The 17810-nt window shown below is 38.6% G+C and overlaps 1 protein-coding gene across 1 annotated transcript in view; it reads right to left on the bottom strand.

Annotated features, from left to right (window-relative positions):
• Positions 1–17810, bottom strand: part of TMEM38B (transmembrane protein 38B) — a gene marked incomplete at its 5' end in the record, with an annotated part of 38815 nt that overhangs the window by 13141 nt on the left and 7864 nt on the right. Inside the window, one exon of the mRNA XM_081104174.1 lies at positions 10478–10634. Within this exon, the coding sequence (XP_080960300.1) occupies positions 10478–10634 (157 nt within the window). The remainder of the gene's footprint in view (positions 1–10477; positions 10635–17810) is intronic.

Here is a 17810-nt window from a genome sequence, read left to right as displayed (position 1 = left end):
ACTAGTTTAAGATAATTCACTCCTCCTCAGGTGAATTATTTTTTGAAGCTTCATTTGTTCTAAGCATCTATCTGTTCAAACAGTTTAGCAGTAGTGTTAAATTGGAAAACTCTACATTTCTCCCCCCATTCCTAAAAATACTCTCTAGCTGACAATTTTGTGCTTAAAGCAGAACGTATCTTCTTTCTAACAGAGTGGTATGGAATACACTGTATGAAAGAAATATTATATTTCTTAAAAAAGAAGTTGATAATATTATTGCAATTCATGATTCATAAAGTAAGAATTCCCAAAACTATGCATGGAATATGAAATCCATTTGCCAAAATACTGCTTCAGAGACCCTATACAAGATGCTATGGTTTGTTCAGCCTGAGGCATTCTTTCTTCTTTATCTCCACCTATCAATTTCTTCTAATTCTTCAAGGTCCCACTCAAATACTAGTAGTACCATATACACTGACTCTGGGAGTTTTGTTTTATTCTTAGTTCAAACTAAATTCTAATGGCTCTGAACAACTAAAACAATTGGTTCCTATACCTAAACATAGATCCCTCTTAATACATTTTCCTTTATAATACACAGGGTGGGGCAAATGTAGGTTTACAGTTGTTCGTATAGAAAATGATACAATAATCTATATATATAAAGCCTAAGCGACTGAACGACCACTCTGACCACCAGGGGCAGACGCTCAACGCACAGGACTGGGCTCCCTCCTGTCTGGATCAGGCCGAAACCGGCTATCTGGCATCCCCCTAGGGGTCCCAAATTGCGAGAGGGCGCAAGCCAGGCCGAGGGACCCCACCAGTGCACAAATCCATGCACTGGGCCTCTAGCTATTAAATAATAATACAAGAATAAACTCTGCGTTTTGTGTACTCACAGCTGTAAACCTCCTTTTGCTATACCCTGTATAAGGCTGCAATTCTCGTTATAACAGACTTTAGATGGCAGGAATAATTCATCTTGCTATCCCCTCACCTAAAATTCAGCACAATGAAAAGTAGTCCTGAATTAAATCACTTATTAGCAGTTAATCTTCAGGCAAAATACAAAATAAATCAAAGAGTAAGTTGATAATTAAAAAGTTTGAGAGAAAGGAATAACTACCTGAGATAGTAAAAATCTTTTTGAAAATAACTGGTATGTTTTAAAAATTTTACATGTTCATATAATATTTTGAAAGTCTCTATACACTTCTCTCTTTAAATATAGAACACATTTCTAAGAAGTTAGATATGGGGGGGGGGGATGAGTTATACTTAAATAAGCAATTTTAAAATGTACTTTTAAATAAAATTAAAATATTTTGGTATCCACTGTAGACCAGATTAAGAAAGGGGGATTTGGTTTCTAAAGTAAAACATTCAAACAAACAACAAAAACAAAAATACAAATGACCCCACTTTCATTCTCTACACTGAGACTATATTCAACAAATTAGAAACCTTATTACAAGAGCAATCTTGGACTTTTTATATTCAACTATGTAACATTATGACATACAATCCAAAATTTGTAATTATTGCTATTTTTAACAAATAAGTATTCCATTTAATCATGTATCTCTAAAGTATACCTATAATAAGCTAACATTTAAAACAAAAAATAGCTCTTATTTCAAGTGTTAAGTAGTCACAGGGCAAAAGAACAATTGTTTATTGTGCTCAGTACACTTAGAAGTAAACATATCAGACTAATGATTCATTAAACAACCATTCCTGCTCTAAAACACAAGTTAGCTTTTTAAAATTTCTTTAACGAAACACTCAACCAATACTCATTAAGCAATCATTATGTCCCTCCTTCTGTAAAAATGATCATTTCACCTTTAACTAAAATTGTCACATCTAAAAAACTTTTAACTTGTAAAGTGCCTATAGAAAACATATCAGAAAAGAAGAAATGGAACATATTGAATAAGAAATGGAAAAAAAGGGCAACTGATTTCTCATCCTTTTTTTCTCACCCACTTTTAAATCATTTCAATTAATGATGAGGAAAAAATGACCAAGAATAGTGCTAAGCAATAGAAGTTAATCTAAAACAGGATACAAACAGAATGCTAAGCCACTGACAAATGAAAGCTAAACCAATTTAAGTAAAGATTAAAATAGAAATTAGGTTAATACCAACAGCTGAGCAGAGAGAAGCTTCCCATGGTTAGCCACTAAGAACTCTTTTTTCATTCTACTATTAATTCCATTCCTCTATAAAGATAGTATTACTTAGCCCTAACCGGTTTGGCTCAGTGGATAGAGCGTCAGCCTGCGGACTCAAGGGTCCCAGGTTCAATTCCGGTCAAGGGCATGTACCTTGGTTGCGGGCACATCCCCAGTAGGGAGTGTGCAGGAGGCAGCTGATCGATGTTTCTCTCTCATCGATGTTTCTAACTCTCTATCCCTCTCCCTTCCTCTCTGTAAAAAAATCAATAAAATATATTTTAAAAAATATATAGTATTACTGCCGAAACCGGTTTGGCTCAGTGGATAGAGCGTCAGCCTGCGGACTGAAAGGTCCCAGGTTCGATTCCGGTCAAGGGCATGTACCTGGGTTGCGGGCATATCCCCAGTAGGAGATGTGCAGGAGGCAGCTGATCGATGTTTCTCTCTCATCGATGTTTCTAACTATCTCTCTCCCTTCCTCTCTGTAAAAAATCAATAAAATATATTTAAAAAAATATATATATATATATATATATAGTATTACTTAACCAAGCCAAAACAGAGCTATAAACTAAATACAGTTCATATTAGCACAATTGGGCACCTTTGTTTCTCCTCTTATTACTCTAAAAAAATAATAGGCTTATATGATTTGAAAAAGACTATTGCAGAATGACAGACCTATAAAACTATATATTTTCTTGTATTTTTCCTCATAAACATGCAGTTATGCAAATATGCAATATATAATAGATATCTGAAGTTTAAAGGAAACACACAGGGATACAAAAATCAATACACAGAAAAATTACAACATGTTTATTCCCCGCAGAAACAGTTTCAAAAGGAAAAATCCTATGAAAGTGTATACTGTCCTCCCAACAGTTGTTTCCCTTTGCCAGTAGATGGTGCTAAGCTCCAGATGTGAGCACCATGAGCTATTTCACTAAAAAAAGATGACCTTTCCAATAAGTGCATTCACAGAATCCCTTATGCTAGAGTTTCAAGTACATTCCAAACATCACTCTCTCTCTCAAATTAAAATCAAATGAACAAAGATTATATGTTCTCAACATGAAAACCTTACAAAATAGTGAAATATAATGTATCTTTATGCATGTATCATGTTTTATAATTAAGGGTCTGTGAGAACAGAGATAATACTTGTATTTCCAGAATCCAAAACAATCTACTACATAAGCACAGACGAAAGGACTAGATACCCTACGTTTTGAATCCTGCCTCCTTGGGCAAGTTATTTAACCCTTTTTGCTTCACCTTAGCCTTAAATGAGAATAAAATAGTACCTATCTTACAGGGTTCTTATGAGGTTTACGAGAGATAATATATGTAAAACACATAAAAAACTGTCTGTGACATAGTAAATATACATCAATGGTTGCTATTGTTGTTTTGTAATGACCAACAAAACTAGAATTGCTAAAATGCTCACCAGCAGAATAAATAAAATATAGATATTAATATAATAAATTATGTAGCAGTGAGAGGGAATGTACTATAGCTCCATTCAAACTACAGATTAATCTAAGTAGCATAATGTTCAGTGAAGAAAACAATCCCAGAGAACTATATACAGTCATGTGTCACTTAACAGTGGGAATATGTTCTGAGAAATGTGTCGTTAGGCAATTCTGTTGTGCGAACATCATAGAGTGCACTTACAGGGGACATCAAAACTAATGGCAAGGTTCTGGGAAGATGGTAGCAGCGGTAGCAGCATAGATTTTGATCTCTTCAACTCTCCACATGAAAACAGACAAGGTATCTAGACAACAAAGCCAAAATCCCATCCACAACACCTAAAACAAACTATGAGACAAGGTACCCCTTCAAATCCCAAAATGCAGAGACAATTCACCAACACCCACAAGACCTGCACTGCTTGACAGGAAAAACAAAACAATAGGGTGGCAACTAATGAACCTAACAACTCCAAAATACCTAATATGTAGTCACTGCAAAGCATATCAGGCCAATGAGGAAAACATTGACAGTAGCTGAAATGAGAAGGGATTCTGGCACCTCTAATACTGCGTGAGACAAAAGGTCCATGATAAGGTCTGAAAAGAGGTTTAATCAATTTAGTCACCATGAACTTTCAAAACTGATCCACCCAGACTATATTCTAGAACAAGTCCCACACTGAGAAGAAACTACTGGTGTAAAATCAAAACTGAGTAGAGTAGAACAACAGAAGAAAGAGGAGACCCAGACCAAATGGGGAAGGAGAAAAGACCTAGGAAATCTCAGAATTCAGGCCAACCTCTTTAGAACACTGGATAAAAGCAACAGAGGCAGAGCTCTACGAAGTCAGAAAAACCTTCCTGAATTCCACCTCATGCTAAAAGTTAAATAAACCTAATTACCCATAGAAGTGACCAACAGAAAAGGATCAAGGTAAAATCCCATACAATTGTACTATACGAAAAAAAGCAAAATAAATCCCTACAGACAATAAATCCCTACAGAAATCACTCAGGAAAATATGTCCATAAAACATATCAAAACTGCAACCTACTATTTTAAAACAAGCTAAAGACATTATGAAAGTGGTAACAATACATAGAAAAACAACATACATCACAATTAGAAAAACTGAGAACTGAAGATAAAATACTCATGAAGTAAGAAACAAAATCATTTCACAAATGAAGACTAAACTGGAAGAAAAATAAAAAGAAAAATATAACAGTGTCTTCAAAACACAAAATACAAAAAGGGAAACATTTAAAAAAAATTTTTTTCAAAATATGTTTTTATTGATTTCAGAGAGGAAGGGAGAGGGAGAGAGAGATAGAAACATCAATGATGAGAGAGAATCATTGATCGGCTGCCTCCTGCACGCCTCCTACTGGGGATTGAGTCTGCAACCCGAGCATGTGCCCTTGACTGGAATTGAACCTGGACCCGTCAGTCCACAAGCCGACACTCTATCCACTGAGCCAAACCAGCTGGGGCAACATTTTAAATTTTAAGAAAAAAGGTTCACTAAAGAAAAGCAAAGGAGAGACAATATACCAATAATAGGAGTTCCTGAAGAAAAGGGAAGAGCACAAATACTAAAATAACTTTCTCAATTAAAAAACAAATGTGTAGCTACTAAAAAGACATATCACATACCTAAGAATACTAACCCATAATAAACAATGCTAAGATGTATTTTGTTTAAATTTTTAGGCTTTGAATATATGCACTCCTATGTTCACTGCAGCATTATTTACAATAGCCAAGATCTGGAAACAGCCCAAGTACCCATCAATAAGTGAGTGGGTAAAAAAGCTGTGGTACATTTACACATTGGAATACTACTCACCCATTAAAAAAGAGGCAATCTTACCTTTTGCAACAGCATAGATGACCTGGAGTATATTATGCTAAAGGAAATAAGCCAGTCAGAGAAAGACAAATACCATATGATTTTATTTACATGTGGCCTTAATGAACAAAATAAAAAGCAAAACAGAAACAGACTCATAGATACAGAGAACAGACTTGTAGCTGTCAGAGGGGAGAAGAAAGGGGGATTGGGTGAAAAAAGTGAAGGAATTAAGAAAAAAACACAAAAAAACCTCATAGACAGACAACAATATGATGATTACCAGAGGGCAAGGGGGCAGAAGAAGATGAGGGTAAAGGGGGAATAAATGGTAATGGAAGGAAATGACTTGGGGTGGTGAATATGATATATAATTTTATTAACTGATGTCACCCTAATAAATTTAATTAAAATATTATTAGACTTTACTGAGGGGGGATCTTTTGGGCATCTAGAAAAAAAAGCATGTGACTTATGAGGGAAAGAAAATTAAATGATCATCAGATTTTTCAAGAAAACAGAGTAACATTTAAAGTATTCAAAGATAGAAAGTGTGGTCCAATTACTTTTATCCAGTAAAATTCACTTTCAAGTACAAAAGACACTAACTTATGAATAGGTCAGAATTCAGGGACTACTGTTCTTGACGAATTAACTAGAGAATAACCTTTAGACAACCAAAGTTACTAGAGAGACAAAGACATACTAGGTGTACCAGTTAATAATGCAGATTTTTTTCAATAGATGGAGTTACACAAATGTTGATATATATGCGATTTGATATGTATGCTATTTTGTTGTATTGACAGCTTCAAAACTTCATATGTCAAATTTGCTGAAGGTGTTAACATCATAGGTATTTTTATGCTTAAAAATGGCAAATTTCGTGCCAAAAAAAGAGCATTTGTGGGAAGTTTTAATTCATCACTTTATTTTGAAGAAAAGTGCGGCTGAATACTTCGGGAAGGTTATGGTGAACATGCTCCATCTCAAGACACTTGTGAACGCTGGTTTAAAGGCTTTAAAAGTGATGATTTCGATGTGAAAGACAATGAACGTCCAGGTCAACCGAAAAAGTTTGGAGACCAACAATTACAAGCATTATTGGATGAAGATGGGTGTCAAACTCAAAAACAACTTGCAGAAAGATTAAGCATTGCTCAGCAAACAATTTCCATTCATTTACAAGCAATGGGAAAGATTTTAAAGGAAGGAAAATGGGTGCCACATCAACTGAATGAAAGACAAATGGAAAACCGAAAAGTCATCAGTAAAATGTTGCTTCAAAGGAACAAAAGAAAGTCTTTTTTGCATCACATTGTGACTGACGATAAAAAGTGGATTTATTTTGAGAATCCCAAATGCACAAAATCATGGGTTGATCCAGGTCAACCATCAACATCGACTGCAAGGCCAAATCACTTTGGAAAGAAGACAATGCTCTGCATTTGGTGGGATCAAGAAGGTGTGGTGTATTATGAGCTTCTAAAACCAGGTGAAACCATTAATACTGATCACTACCAACAACAAATAATCAATTTGAAACACGCTTTGATCGTGAAACGACCAGAATGTGCCAGAAGACACAGCAAAGTAATTTTGCTTCATGATGACGCACCATCTCACACTTCAAAACCAGTTAAAGACATGTTGACAGACCTTGCCTGGGAAGTATTAACCCACCCACCGTATTCACCAGACCTTGTTCCTTCAGATTACCACTTGTTCCGATGGATGGCACACTCACTTTCTGAGCGGCACTTCAAAAATGTACAAAGAAGTGGAAAATTGGGTCTCTGAATGGTTTGCCTCAAAACAAGGAAAGTTCTATTGGTATGGTATCCACAAATTACCTGAAGGATGGGGGAAATGTGTAGCTAGCGATGGACATTACTTTGAGTAAAGCACTTTTGATGTTTCTCTTGAAATTAGCATGTTTTCTTTGATTACAAAATCCACCATTATTAACCGGTACACCTAGTAAGGATTGGTGATAAGCATTAAATACACAGTTAGCTATGAAACTAAGACTAAATAAGGATTAAGAAGAGTATATAGCCGAAACCGGTTTGGCTCAGTGGATAGAGCGTCGGCCTGCGGACTGAAAGGTCCCGGGTTCGATTCCGGTCAAGGGCATGTACCTGGGTTGCGGGCACATCCCCAGTAGGAGATGTGCAAGAGGCAGCTGATCGATGTTTCTCTCTCATCGATGTTTCTAACTCTCTATCTCTCTCCCTTCCTCTCTGTAAAAAATCAATAAAATATATTAAAAAAAAAATGGCGATGACAGAATTGAATACCTGAAGTTTATGTTTAAAAAAAAAAAAAAAAAAAAGAGTATATAGTATGAAAAACTATAGTATGGTTGCTGGTTCAATTACCAGTCAGGGCACATGCCCGGGTTGCAGGCTTGATCCCCAGTAGAGGGCATGCAGGAGGCAGCCGATTGATGTTTCTGTCTCACATCAATGCTTCTCTCCCTTCTCTCCCTCTGCCCCCTCTCTGTCATTAAAAACAAAAAAAAAATCATAGTCTAAATGCTGAGTTGAAGTCCAGATCCTGCCATATTCCAACTCTCTAAGTCTAAATTTTCTCTTATGTTAAAGGGGATAATAAAAGATCTGAGATTAACAAATAATTAAACACTATACTATTAATTCACTATATAAAAATGCATTTCTGCCCAGCTGGCATGGCTAAGTGGTTGAGCATTGACCTATGAACCAGGAGGTCACAGTTCTATTCCCGGTTGGGGCACATGCCCAGGGTTGCGGGCTTGATCCCCAGTGTGGGATGTACAGGAGGCAGCCAATCAATGATTCTCTCTCACCATTGAGTTTCTTTCTCTCTCTCCCTCTCCCTTCCTTTCTGAAATCAATATAAAACATATATTTTTTAAATGCATTTCTTATTTTCTATGTGTAACGTACCTTTTAGTTTAAGCCAAGAAAGAATATTATTTTTAGAAAAACAAGTTTATTTAAGCAATCAACTAGCCAAGATCTAAAATTCCTTGCTACTCAAATACAGAAATCCCTTAACTAACAACATACAAAAATCCATTCCTTTAGCAATGTAGTTACTGAACCTACAACTGTACCTGCTACACTATCTATATATATAAAAGCCTAAGCAACCATCACAACCAAATGGACAACCCAACAGGCTGCGTGGGGCGACCAGGCCAGCAGGGGGATCAGTGAGGGACGACCAAATGACCAAGCAGCAGGCTGCGTGGGGCAACCAGGCCAGCAGAGGAGTCAGTGAGGGGCGACCAAACAACTGAGCAGCAGGCTGCGTGGGGCAACCAGGCCCACAGGGGGTCAGTGAGGGGTGACCAAACGACCAAGCAGCAGGCTGCGTGGGACGACCAGGCCCACGAGGGAGGGGGGCCAGTGAGGGGCGACCAGGCTGGCAGAGGGGGCAGTGAGGGGTGACCAGGTCAGCATGGGGGGCAGTAAGGGGCGACCAGGCTGGCGGGGGGGCAGCTAGGGGCAACCAGGCCGGTGTGGGAGGGGGGCAGTTGGGGGAGAACAGGCTGGCAGGGGGGGCAGTAAGGGGTGATCAAGCCGGCGGGGGGGGGGGCAGTTAGGGGCAACTAGGTTGGCGGGGGGGCAGTTGGGAGTGACCAGGCCGGCAGAGGGGGCAGTAAAGGGTGACCAAGCCAGCAGGGTGGGCAGTCAGGGGCGACCTGGCCGGCAGGGGGTGGAGGGGGGAGCAGTTGGGGCGACTAGGCCGGCAGGGGGGAGTTAGGGGCAATTAGGCAGGCAGGCACGTGAACAGTTAGGAGCCAGTGGTCCCAGATTGTGAGAGGGATGTCCGAGGAGTCCCGGATTGGAGAGGGTGCAGGCTGGGCTGAGGGGACCCCCTGCCTCCCTGCATGAATTTCGTGCACCGGGCCTCTAGTCCTATTTAATAAAAGTGTAATATGCAAATAGACCAAACAGTCACAGTGGAACAACCATCTGGATGACCATTTGGGACAACGCTAAGACACACACTGGTGCCAGGCCAGCCAAAGTGGGTGCGATGCAATTGGTCGGGGGCCCAGCCATCGCCCCATGATCATGTCACAGAGGGAGGCCCAGGCCACCGGCTGGCGGGCTGTGGCTGGTGGGTGGGGCCTCCCTCTGCAAGGGAAGCCCGGGTCCCGGGTACCAGAGAGAAGCCGGTGCCGGCAGCGGGGGTCAGGGGGAAGGAAGGCCTACTCTTGCACAAATTTTGTGCATCAGGCCTCTAGTTAATAAAATAAAGTCCCTGCTCTGGTAGGCTATTATTCTAGTGGAGTAAGACAAACCAACATAAAGAGAAATGAACAGATAATATGTCGGGTAGTAATCAGTCTAAGAAGAAAAATAAAGGATGATGCGATAGTCATGAAAGAGGAGGTGCTATTTCATTCTGTCTGAAAAAAAGAAAATATGAAGCTTCTGGGGAATGTTAGCAAGAGAGAAAACAGCACGTGCTGCACAAAGGCACTGAATCTGATTTGTAAGAATCCAAAACAATTTCTACTCATATTTTTCTTCACTTCAAAACTAAATTCAAAACAAATCAATGTTAAATCAGATAAGGCTCCCAAAAATCCAACAGAGTATGACGTTGGTATAGTTGGTCGCATTCTTGATTTTCTCCTGTGGTATGTCTATGTGTATGGGTTACGTTCATAAGATAAATTATTTGGGGCCAAATATTTGATGGTCTTTCATATTTGAAATGCTTCCACTAAAGATACATTAAGACAATGGTAACAATACTGCCTCTGGGAGAGAGAGAGAGAATAAGAGAGAAGAAGGGTAAGAAAGAAACACACTTTGCACATAAAACCTTTGGGATTATTTGAGCTCCTTCCTTTGCATGTGCATTAACTTTTCAATAACATAAAATATTTTTAAAGAAAAAAATTCCATTTACGAATAATTTACAAAACAAGGTTTTAAATAACTAATAGTTCACCAAAAGGCAACTTACCAGATTGAAGATGCCAGTAATATATTAGTGGTGTTTGTAAGAAACCTCAATGGAGGCTCTGCAAGCAGTAAACAGGATAAAATTCCTCCACCAAAACAGTGGAGCATAGCAGTAAACCAACTTGAAATCGGATTCTTCCATGCCACCGCCACTGCTCCTGAAATGGTAAAGTAAAAATGATATGAGAGAGTTGTATATTAAATAACTCCCAAAATACCAGTAGCGCTAAAGAAACAGCAACTTTTTAATTTCATAATTTTCAAAATGTATCACTACTCATGGGTGTGACAATCACAATCATCATGAATATCTTTTGTTCTTTAAATCAAGACGAAAAACATTTGTTAAGACATGGATGGTTTGGGCAACATTAAAATACTCTGTTCAGCTGGAACCGGTTTGGCTCAGTGGATAGAGCATCGGCCTGCGGACTGAAAGGTCCCAGGTTCGATTCCAGTCAAGGGCATGTACCTTGGTTGCGGGCACATCCCCAGTAGGGGGTGTGCAGGAGGCAGCTGATTGATGTTTCTCTCTCATCGATGTTTCTAACTCTCTATCCCTCTCCCTTCCTCTCTATTAAAAATCAATAAAATATATTAAAAAAAAATACTCTGTCAGGCTCTTATCGCCAGTTTCCTAGTAGTATAAACAATATCCACACCTACTATTTCCTTTCATTCCCAACCCTACTGTAAGTACTCCCAGTTGATATGTCAAAAAGATATACAGGCAGTCCTCGAGCTACATCGGACTAGACATATGTCGTTTCGTGGTTACGTCGCCATCTCCATTTATTAAAAAAAAAAAAAGTTCCATCATTTTGACGTATGTACACATGTGCTTTATGTTTCTTATTATTTATTTACCACAAGTAAAGGTCAGGAATTGTTACCTTTTTTTAAAATTGTTTTTACTGTTCACTTTATTACTGCTGTGTAAGTGCTCCATGTGAGTGACGTAGGTGCTTATGTAGGTGGGTTCCAACTTACGGCGAAAATCACATTACGTCACGCCTAGGAACGGATCTCCGATGTAACCTAAGGACCTACTGTATTAAGAAAAATGTGTAATCTTAAGTACTTTAAAAAAAAATGAAAGTCTAAATAAACTAAGCTTTCAACATGACAGGCTAGACATAGAATAAAATAAACCCAAAGGCAAAAAGTTGATGAGGAACAGATATTTACATCATCACAAAATGTCTCTGAATGCTGCAGCTAGGACTTCCAGCACTATCTATAATAATAAAAGGGTAAGATGCTAATTAGACTAGACGTCCTTCCGGACGTCATTCTGGACAAAGCCAGAGCAGGAGCGAAGCCTAGGTCCCAGGTGCCTGCGGGCGGCCAGAGGGAAGCCTGCCTGGGTCCCGGGTGCCTGTGGTCAGCCATCGGGAAGCCAGCCCGGGTCCCAGATGCTAGAGGGAAGCCAGTGCCAGCAGCTGGGGGAAGGAAGGCCTACTCTTGCACGAATTTTGTGCACCAGGCATCTAGTGTTGAATAAGAGTGGTGAAAGTGAACAACCTTGTCTTGCTCTTCTTGATCTGAAGGGAAACACTTTTGGTTTTCCCCCACTGAGTATGAAGTTGACTGTGCATTTGTCTTATATAATAGCCTTTATTATGTTAAGATATGTTCCTCTCTATTCCCACTTTGCTGAGTTTTTTTATCATAAACTAGAAGCCTGATGCACGAAATTCGTGCAAGGGGCTTGGCCACTCTAGCCGCGGCAGCCACCTTTGCCTCGGCCCCCGCCCACCGCGGCTTTGTCCAGAAGGACATCCGGTCTAATTAGCATATTACACTTTTATTATTACAGATGGGTGCTGCATTTTGTCAAATACTTTTTCTGCATCTATTGATATGACCATATGATCTTTTCTTTTTTAATCCTCAACCAAGGATTTTTTTCCATTGATTTTTCAGACAGAGTGGAGGGAGGGACAAGGGAGAGGGGCGAGAAACATCAACGTAAGACACATTGTTTGGCTGCCTCCAGCACGCACCCCGACCAGGAATCGAACCCAAGGCCCTTTGGTCCATGGGCCAATGCTCCAAACATTGAGCAAACTGGCCATATGATCTTTATCCTAATTTTGTTTGTGATGCATCATAATAACTGTTTTGTGGATATTGTATCAACCTTGCATCCCCAGAATAAATTCCACTTGATCATGGTGTATGATCTTTTTAAGTATTGATGAATTCAATTTGCTAATATTTTGCTAAGGATTTTTGCATCTATGTTTATCAGGGATATTGGTCTATATTTTCTTTCTTTGTAGTGTCCTTATCTCGTTTTGGAATTAGAATAATGTTGGCCTTATAAAATGACCTTGGAAGTCCTCCCTCCTCTTGAATTTTTTGGGATAGCTAGAGAAGGATAGGTGTTAGTTTTTCTTTAAATTTTTGGCAAAATTCACCTGTGAAGCCATCTAGTCCAGGACATTTGTTTGCTGGGAGTTTTTCTGATCACTGCTTTGGTTTCATTAGTTGTAGTCTGTTCAGATTTTGTTTCGGAAGAATGTATGTAACTAGGAATAAATCCATTTCTTTCAGATTGTCTGATTTGTTGGCATACAGTTGCTCATATTTTCTTATAATCCTTTGTATTTCTCTGGTGTCAGCTGTTACTTCTCTTTAATTTTTTTTAGTTATTTGGGTCCTCTCTCTTTTTTTCTTGATGAATATGATTAAAGGTTTGTCAATCTTGTTTGTTTTCAAAGAATCAGCTCTTGGTTTCACTGATCTTTTGTACTGTTTTTTTAGACTCTATTTTGTTTATTTCTATTCTAATCTTTATTATATCCTTCCTTCTCTTCACTTTGGGCTTTTTCCTGTTCCTTTAGTTATAAGGTCAAATAGTTCATTTGATATTTTTATTATTTCTTGAGGAAGGCTAATATTGCTACAAATTCCCCTCTTAGGACTGCTTTCACTGTGCCCCATAGATTTTTGGTTGTTGTGTTTTCATTTTCATATCTCTCAAGGTATCTTTTTTGTTTTTTCTCAAGGTGTCTTTTAATGTCTTCCTTGATCTCATTGACAACCAATTCATGGTTCAGTAACATGTTATTTAGTCTCCATGTGAATGTGTTTTTCAGTTTTTTTCCTGTACTTAATTTCTAGGAACATACAGATACACAGAATACCCAGAACAGATGTGCAATAAATCAAATGTTAACTCTTTCTTTTTTTGTTTAAATGTATTTTATTGATTTTTTACAGAGAGGAGGGGAGATGGATAGAGAGCTAGAAACATCGATGAGAGAGAAACATCAATTCAGCTGCCTCCTGCACACCCCCCACTGGGTATGTGTCCACAACCAAGGCATATATATGCCCTTGACCGGAATCAAACCTGGGACCCTTGAGTCCGCAGGCCAACGCTCTATCCACTGAGCCAAACCGGTTAGGGCATCAAATGTTAACTCTTATCTCTTGAGAAAAGCTTGGGATTTGGGAAGATGATCAAAGTGGCTTTAAATTTATTTTTATTATATTATTTAATTGTATTTGAATTATTTAAAATAAAGTGTTCATTTATTATCTGTATATTTAAACAAGATTCTAACACATTACGTCATATCCTATCTGAGGAACGCAATGCATCTATTCAAAAGAATGTAGCAACTTTACATGACAAAAAGAAAGCATATGTACATAAATAATATGTACAGGAAGAAATCATTAATGGGGGGGAAAAACAGAAAACCAAATATTTCTATAGGTACATACACATGTAAGTAATACATAAAATTAGGTCTGCAATAATATGCAACCAAACTATTAACTACTGTTACCTCTTAGGGCAGCGGTTCTCAACCTGTGGGTCGCAACCCCTTTGGCAGTTGAACGACCCTTTCACAGGGGTAGCCTAAGACCATCCGGCATATCAGATATTTACATTATGATTCATAACAGTAGCAACATTACAGCTATGAAGTAGCAACAAAAATAATTTTATGGTTGGGTAACAACATGAGGAACTGTATTTAAAGGGCCAGAAGGTTGAGAACCACTGTCTTAGGGGGAAGCTCACTTATGCAAAAATGAAAAAGTAACTATGAAAATGTATATGCAAATTCAGTACAATAACATCATCATACTTGTATTAACATGGGAATGCATTCATATATACTCAGGAGAAAAAAACAAAAGAGATATAAATATTTAAATAGTGCAACCCACCATTCCATACAACAAAATGTGCCCGGGAATGAACATGAGTTGGCAGATGTGAATTTTCTGTGGTGTACACATCCTGTCAAGAGAAGTGATGTCAAGGTTTAATGATACCCATCTGGTGACAACTCAAGAAATGGTGACCTGTTCCAATCTGGAAGAAAAATTAGTTACAAGAAACTTACTAAAAGACAGGATGTCAATCTCCAGTGTAGCAATAAACCAAAGAATTTTTAGAGTTATTTTGATGATACATGATCATGCTTGTCTTTAAAGCTAATACCACTATTTCCCTAAATACATGTATGTAGCTATCTATCTAAATATGTGTCTAGGCACTGTTCAGTATTGCCGCATACAGTGACGACTGATTACATTGGTTAGTCAGCACAGTGTGATCTTCTGGTCAATGGACACTAGCTGCCATACTGAGCAATCCTCATGTTGAAAGGCAATAGAGACTGCTTAATAGTATGGAGTCTATGCCCAGCCAGTGGGGCTAAGTGGTTGAGTGTCAACCCATGAACCAAGAGATCAATGGTTCAATTCCCGGTCAGGGCACATGCCTGGTTGTAGGCTCAATCCCCAGTCGGTGGTGTGTAGGAGGTGGCCAATCAATGTTTCTCTTCCATCAATGTTTCTATCTCTCTATCACTCTCTCTTCCTCTCTCTCTAAAAATCAATAAAAACATAATTTTTTTTAAAAGTATGTCATCTAGAGCTTAATTGCCCACAAATAAATCCTGGTTCCAGCACTTACCCTTTGTAGTGAACACAACAATTTGTTTGCTTTCCGATTTATTTATTTATATCATATTACAATTAATTTCCCGTAATTGTATCACAAGTGAGAAAGGCTGCTATGATTGCACACCAGTTTTGTGATCTTTTTATACACCCTCTAACCTCCAAGCTTAAATTTCAACTTTCATAAAATGGGAAAAATGCATAACTTATAAGGATTTAAGATGAGTGAATATACATAAAAACATGTATTTATTACCTAGTACATGGCATAGACTCTATTGATTTATCTGCTGAGTGGATTGATCATTGACAGCACAAAAAAAGAGGTATGCAAAATGCAACCCTTGGGCTGCTTCTGACTCAGTTCTCTGAGCCCAAGCTATAATTCTTTTGAGCTCTTATTGCAAAGTAGGGATGAGAAAGGCACATCATGGCACTGAAAAAGTATTCATAACACCAACCAGTCTTAAATCATTGAAACTAAGATCTTATTAGGGAAAAAAGAAAAGAACAGAGTTGAAGGGAGGGTCTCCCTCACATCAGTCCTAATTTTCAAAATTATGTCACCTAGAAAAATTTCTCTAACTCAAACTGGCCTTTCTATAACACTCTTTTCAGTACACACACTATGGTAACACATTTTACATTAAGAGGAATTTATGATGAAGTTCTTTGGATGCTATGTTTCTTTGTATATACCATACTGATATCAAAATTAGTTTAATGTGAAGTTAAACTATGAAAATATAGAAAGTTAAACAGAGATAGCTTGCATATCTTTAGAGCATACAAAAAAATATTTGATAACAAAAAATAGTTTATGTGATATTTTTAATTTCTTCTCATTTTTAAAACAAATATGTACTTCTTAGCTAAGGAACAAGCATGTTAATTAGAATACATTATTTTTTTTTTTAAATATATTTTATTGATTTTTTACAGAGAGGAAGGAAGAGAGATAGAGAGTTAGAAACATCGATGAGAGAGAAACATCGACCAGCTGCCTCCTGCACATCCCCCACTGGGGATATGCCCGCAACCCAGGTACATGCCCTTGACCGGAATCGAACCTGGGACCTTTCAGTCCCCAGGCCGATGCTCTATCCACTGAGCCAAACCGGTCTCGGCCATTAATTTTTAACATACTGATATTTAAAAGAGAAAATTCTTGCCCTGGTTGAGTGGATAAGTTAATTGGAGCATTGTCACGTATACAAAAAGGCTGCAGGTTCAATTCCCAGTCAGGGCACATACCTAGGTTGCAGCTTTGATCCATGGTTGTGACACTTACAGGAGGCAACTGATTAATGTTTCTCTCACCTCTCCCTCTTTCTTTCTTTCTCTCTTCCTCTCTCTCTAAAAATAAAAATATATCCTCAGGTAAAGATCCAAAACATTTTTTATTAATAAATAAAAATTAAAGAGAAAATTCTGTCCTATCTGGAATGTAAATGTTTGTGACAATAATTCAATATAATTATTTTCCCCAAAACTCTCAGCAAAATTTGTCACATTGGCATATGAATCTAATTCAAAGTATAAGATGTTTAAAGTACATACATATAATCACCTATGAACTTTAACATCAAAATATTTTCATTATGAGAGGCTTTCGGTCAAAATGGTAGCATAGATAAATGCAGTACTCCCATCCTCCCACAACCACATAAAAAATACAACTAAACTACAGAACTGCCACCATTCAGAACCACCTGAAATCTGGATGAACAGAAGTCCTACAACTAAGGTTATACAGAAGAAGACACACTGAGACTAGTATGAGTGTCAGAGAGAGAAATGGGCTGGTCCCACATCCACATGTGGTAGGTAAAAATTGGGAGGATTATCTCTGCTGCCAAGATGCCCCCGGAAGAGCAAGGGGTCCCAGCCCCACACCAGGCACCCCAGGCCAGTGTTCCAGTGCCAGGAAGATAAGTCTCCATAACTTATGGCTGTAAAAAACCAGCGGGGATTGTGGCTGAGTGACAGGGAGGGCTGAGTCCCAGGCAGTTTCTCTTAAATAAACTAATCGGATCTACTCCCTCTGAGTTCTAGCACGGGGCAGCAGCTTGAAAAGACACCAGGGACACAGAGGGAAGAAATAAAGTATCTGCCATCAAGGCAAGAGCTGGAGAGGCAGTTTTCTCCCAGACAGAAGTGCTAACAGAGGCCACTGTTCCTTTTATGAACCCTTCCCCCACAGAGCTGACAGAAGGGCGCCATATCTGAGTCTCCATCAACCTGGCTAACATTGTTCACCCTGCCCTGTTGATTTCCTGAGAACCCATCCCACCCAACTTGGGGGCTCACCCAAGCTATTTTTCAGTGGCTTTTCCATACAAAAGGCATGTCTTGGCTCATGCTTCAGACTTTCCTGAAATCTCTCAAACAAGTAGCACTTG

The sequence above is a fragment of the Myotis nattereri genome, assembly GCF_964212035.1.
Source record: "Myotis nattereri genome assembly, chromosome: 12".
Lineage (NCBI taxonomy): Eukaryota > Metazoa > Chordata > Mammalia > Chiroptera > Vespertilionidae > Myotis > Myotis nattereri.
Note: the sequence above shows the minus strand (reverse complement) of the source record. Positions and strands in the feature narration are given on the sequence as shown.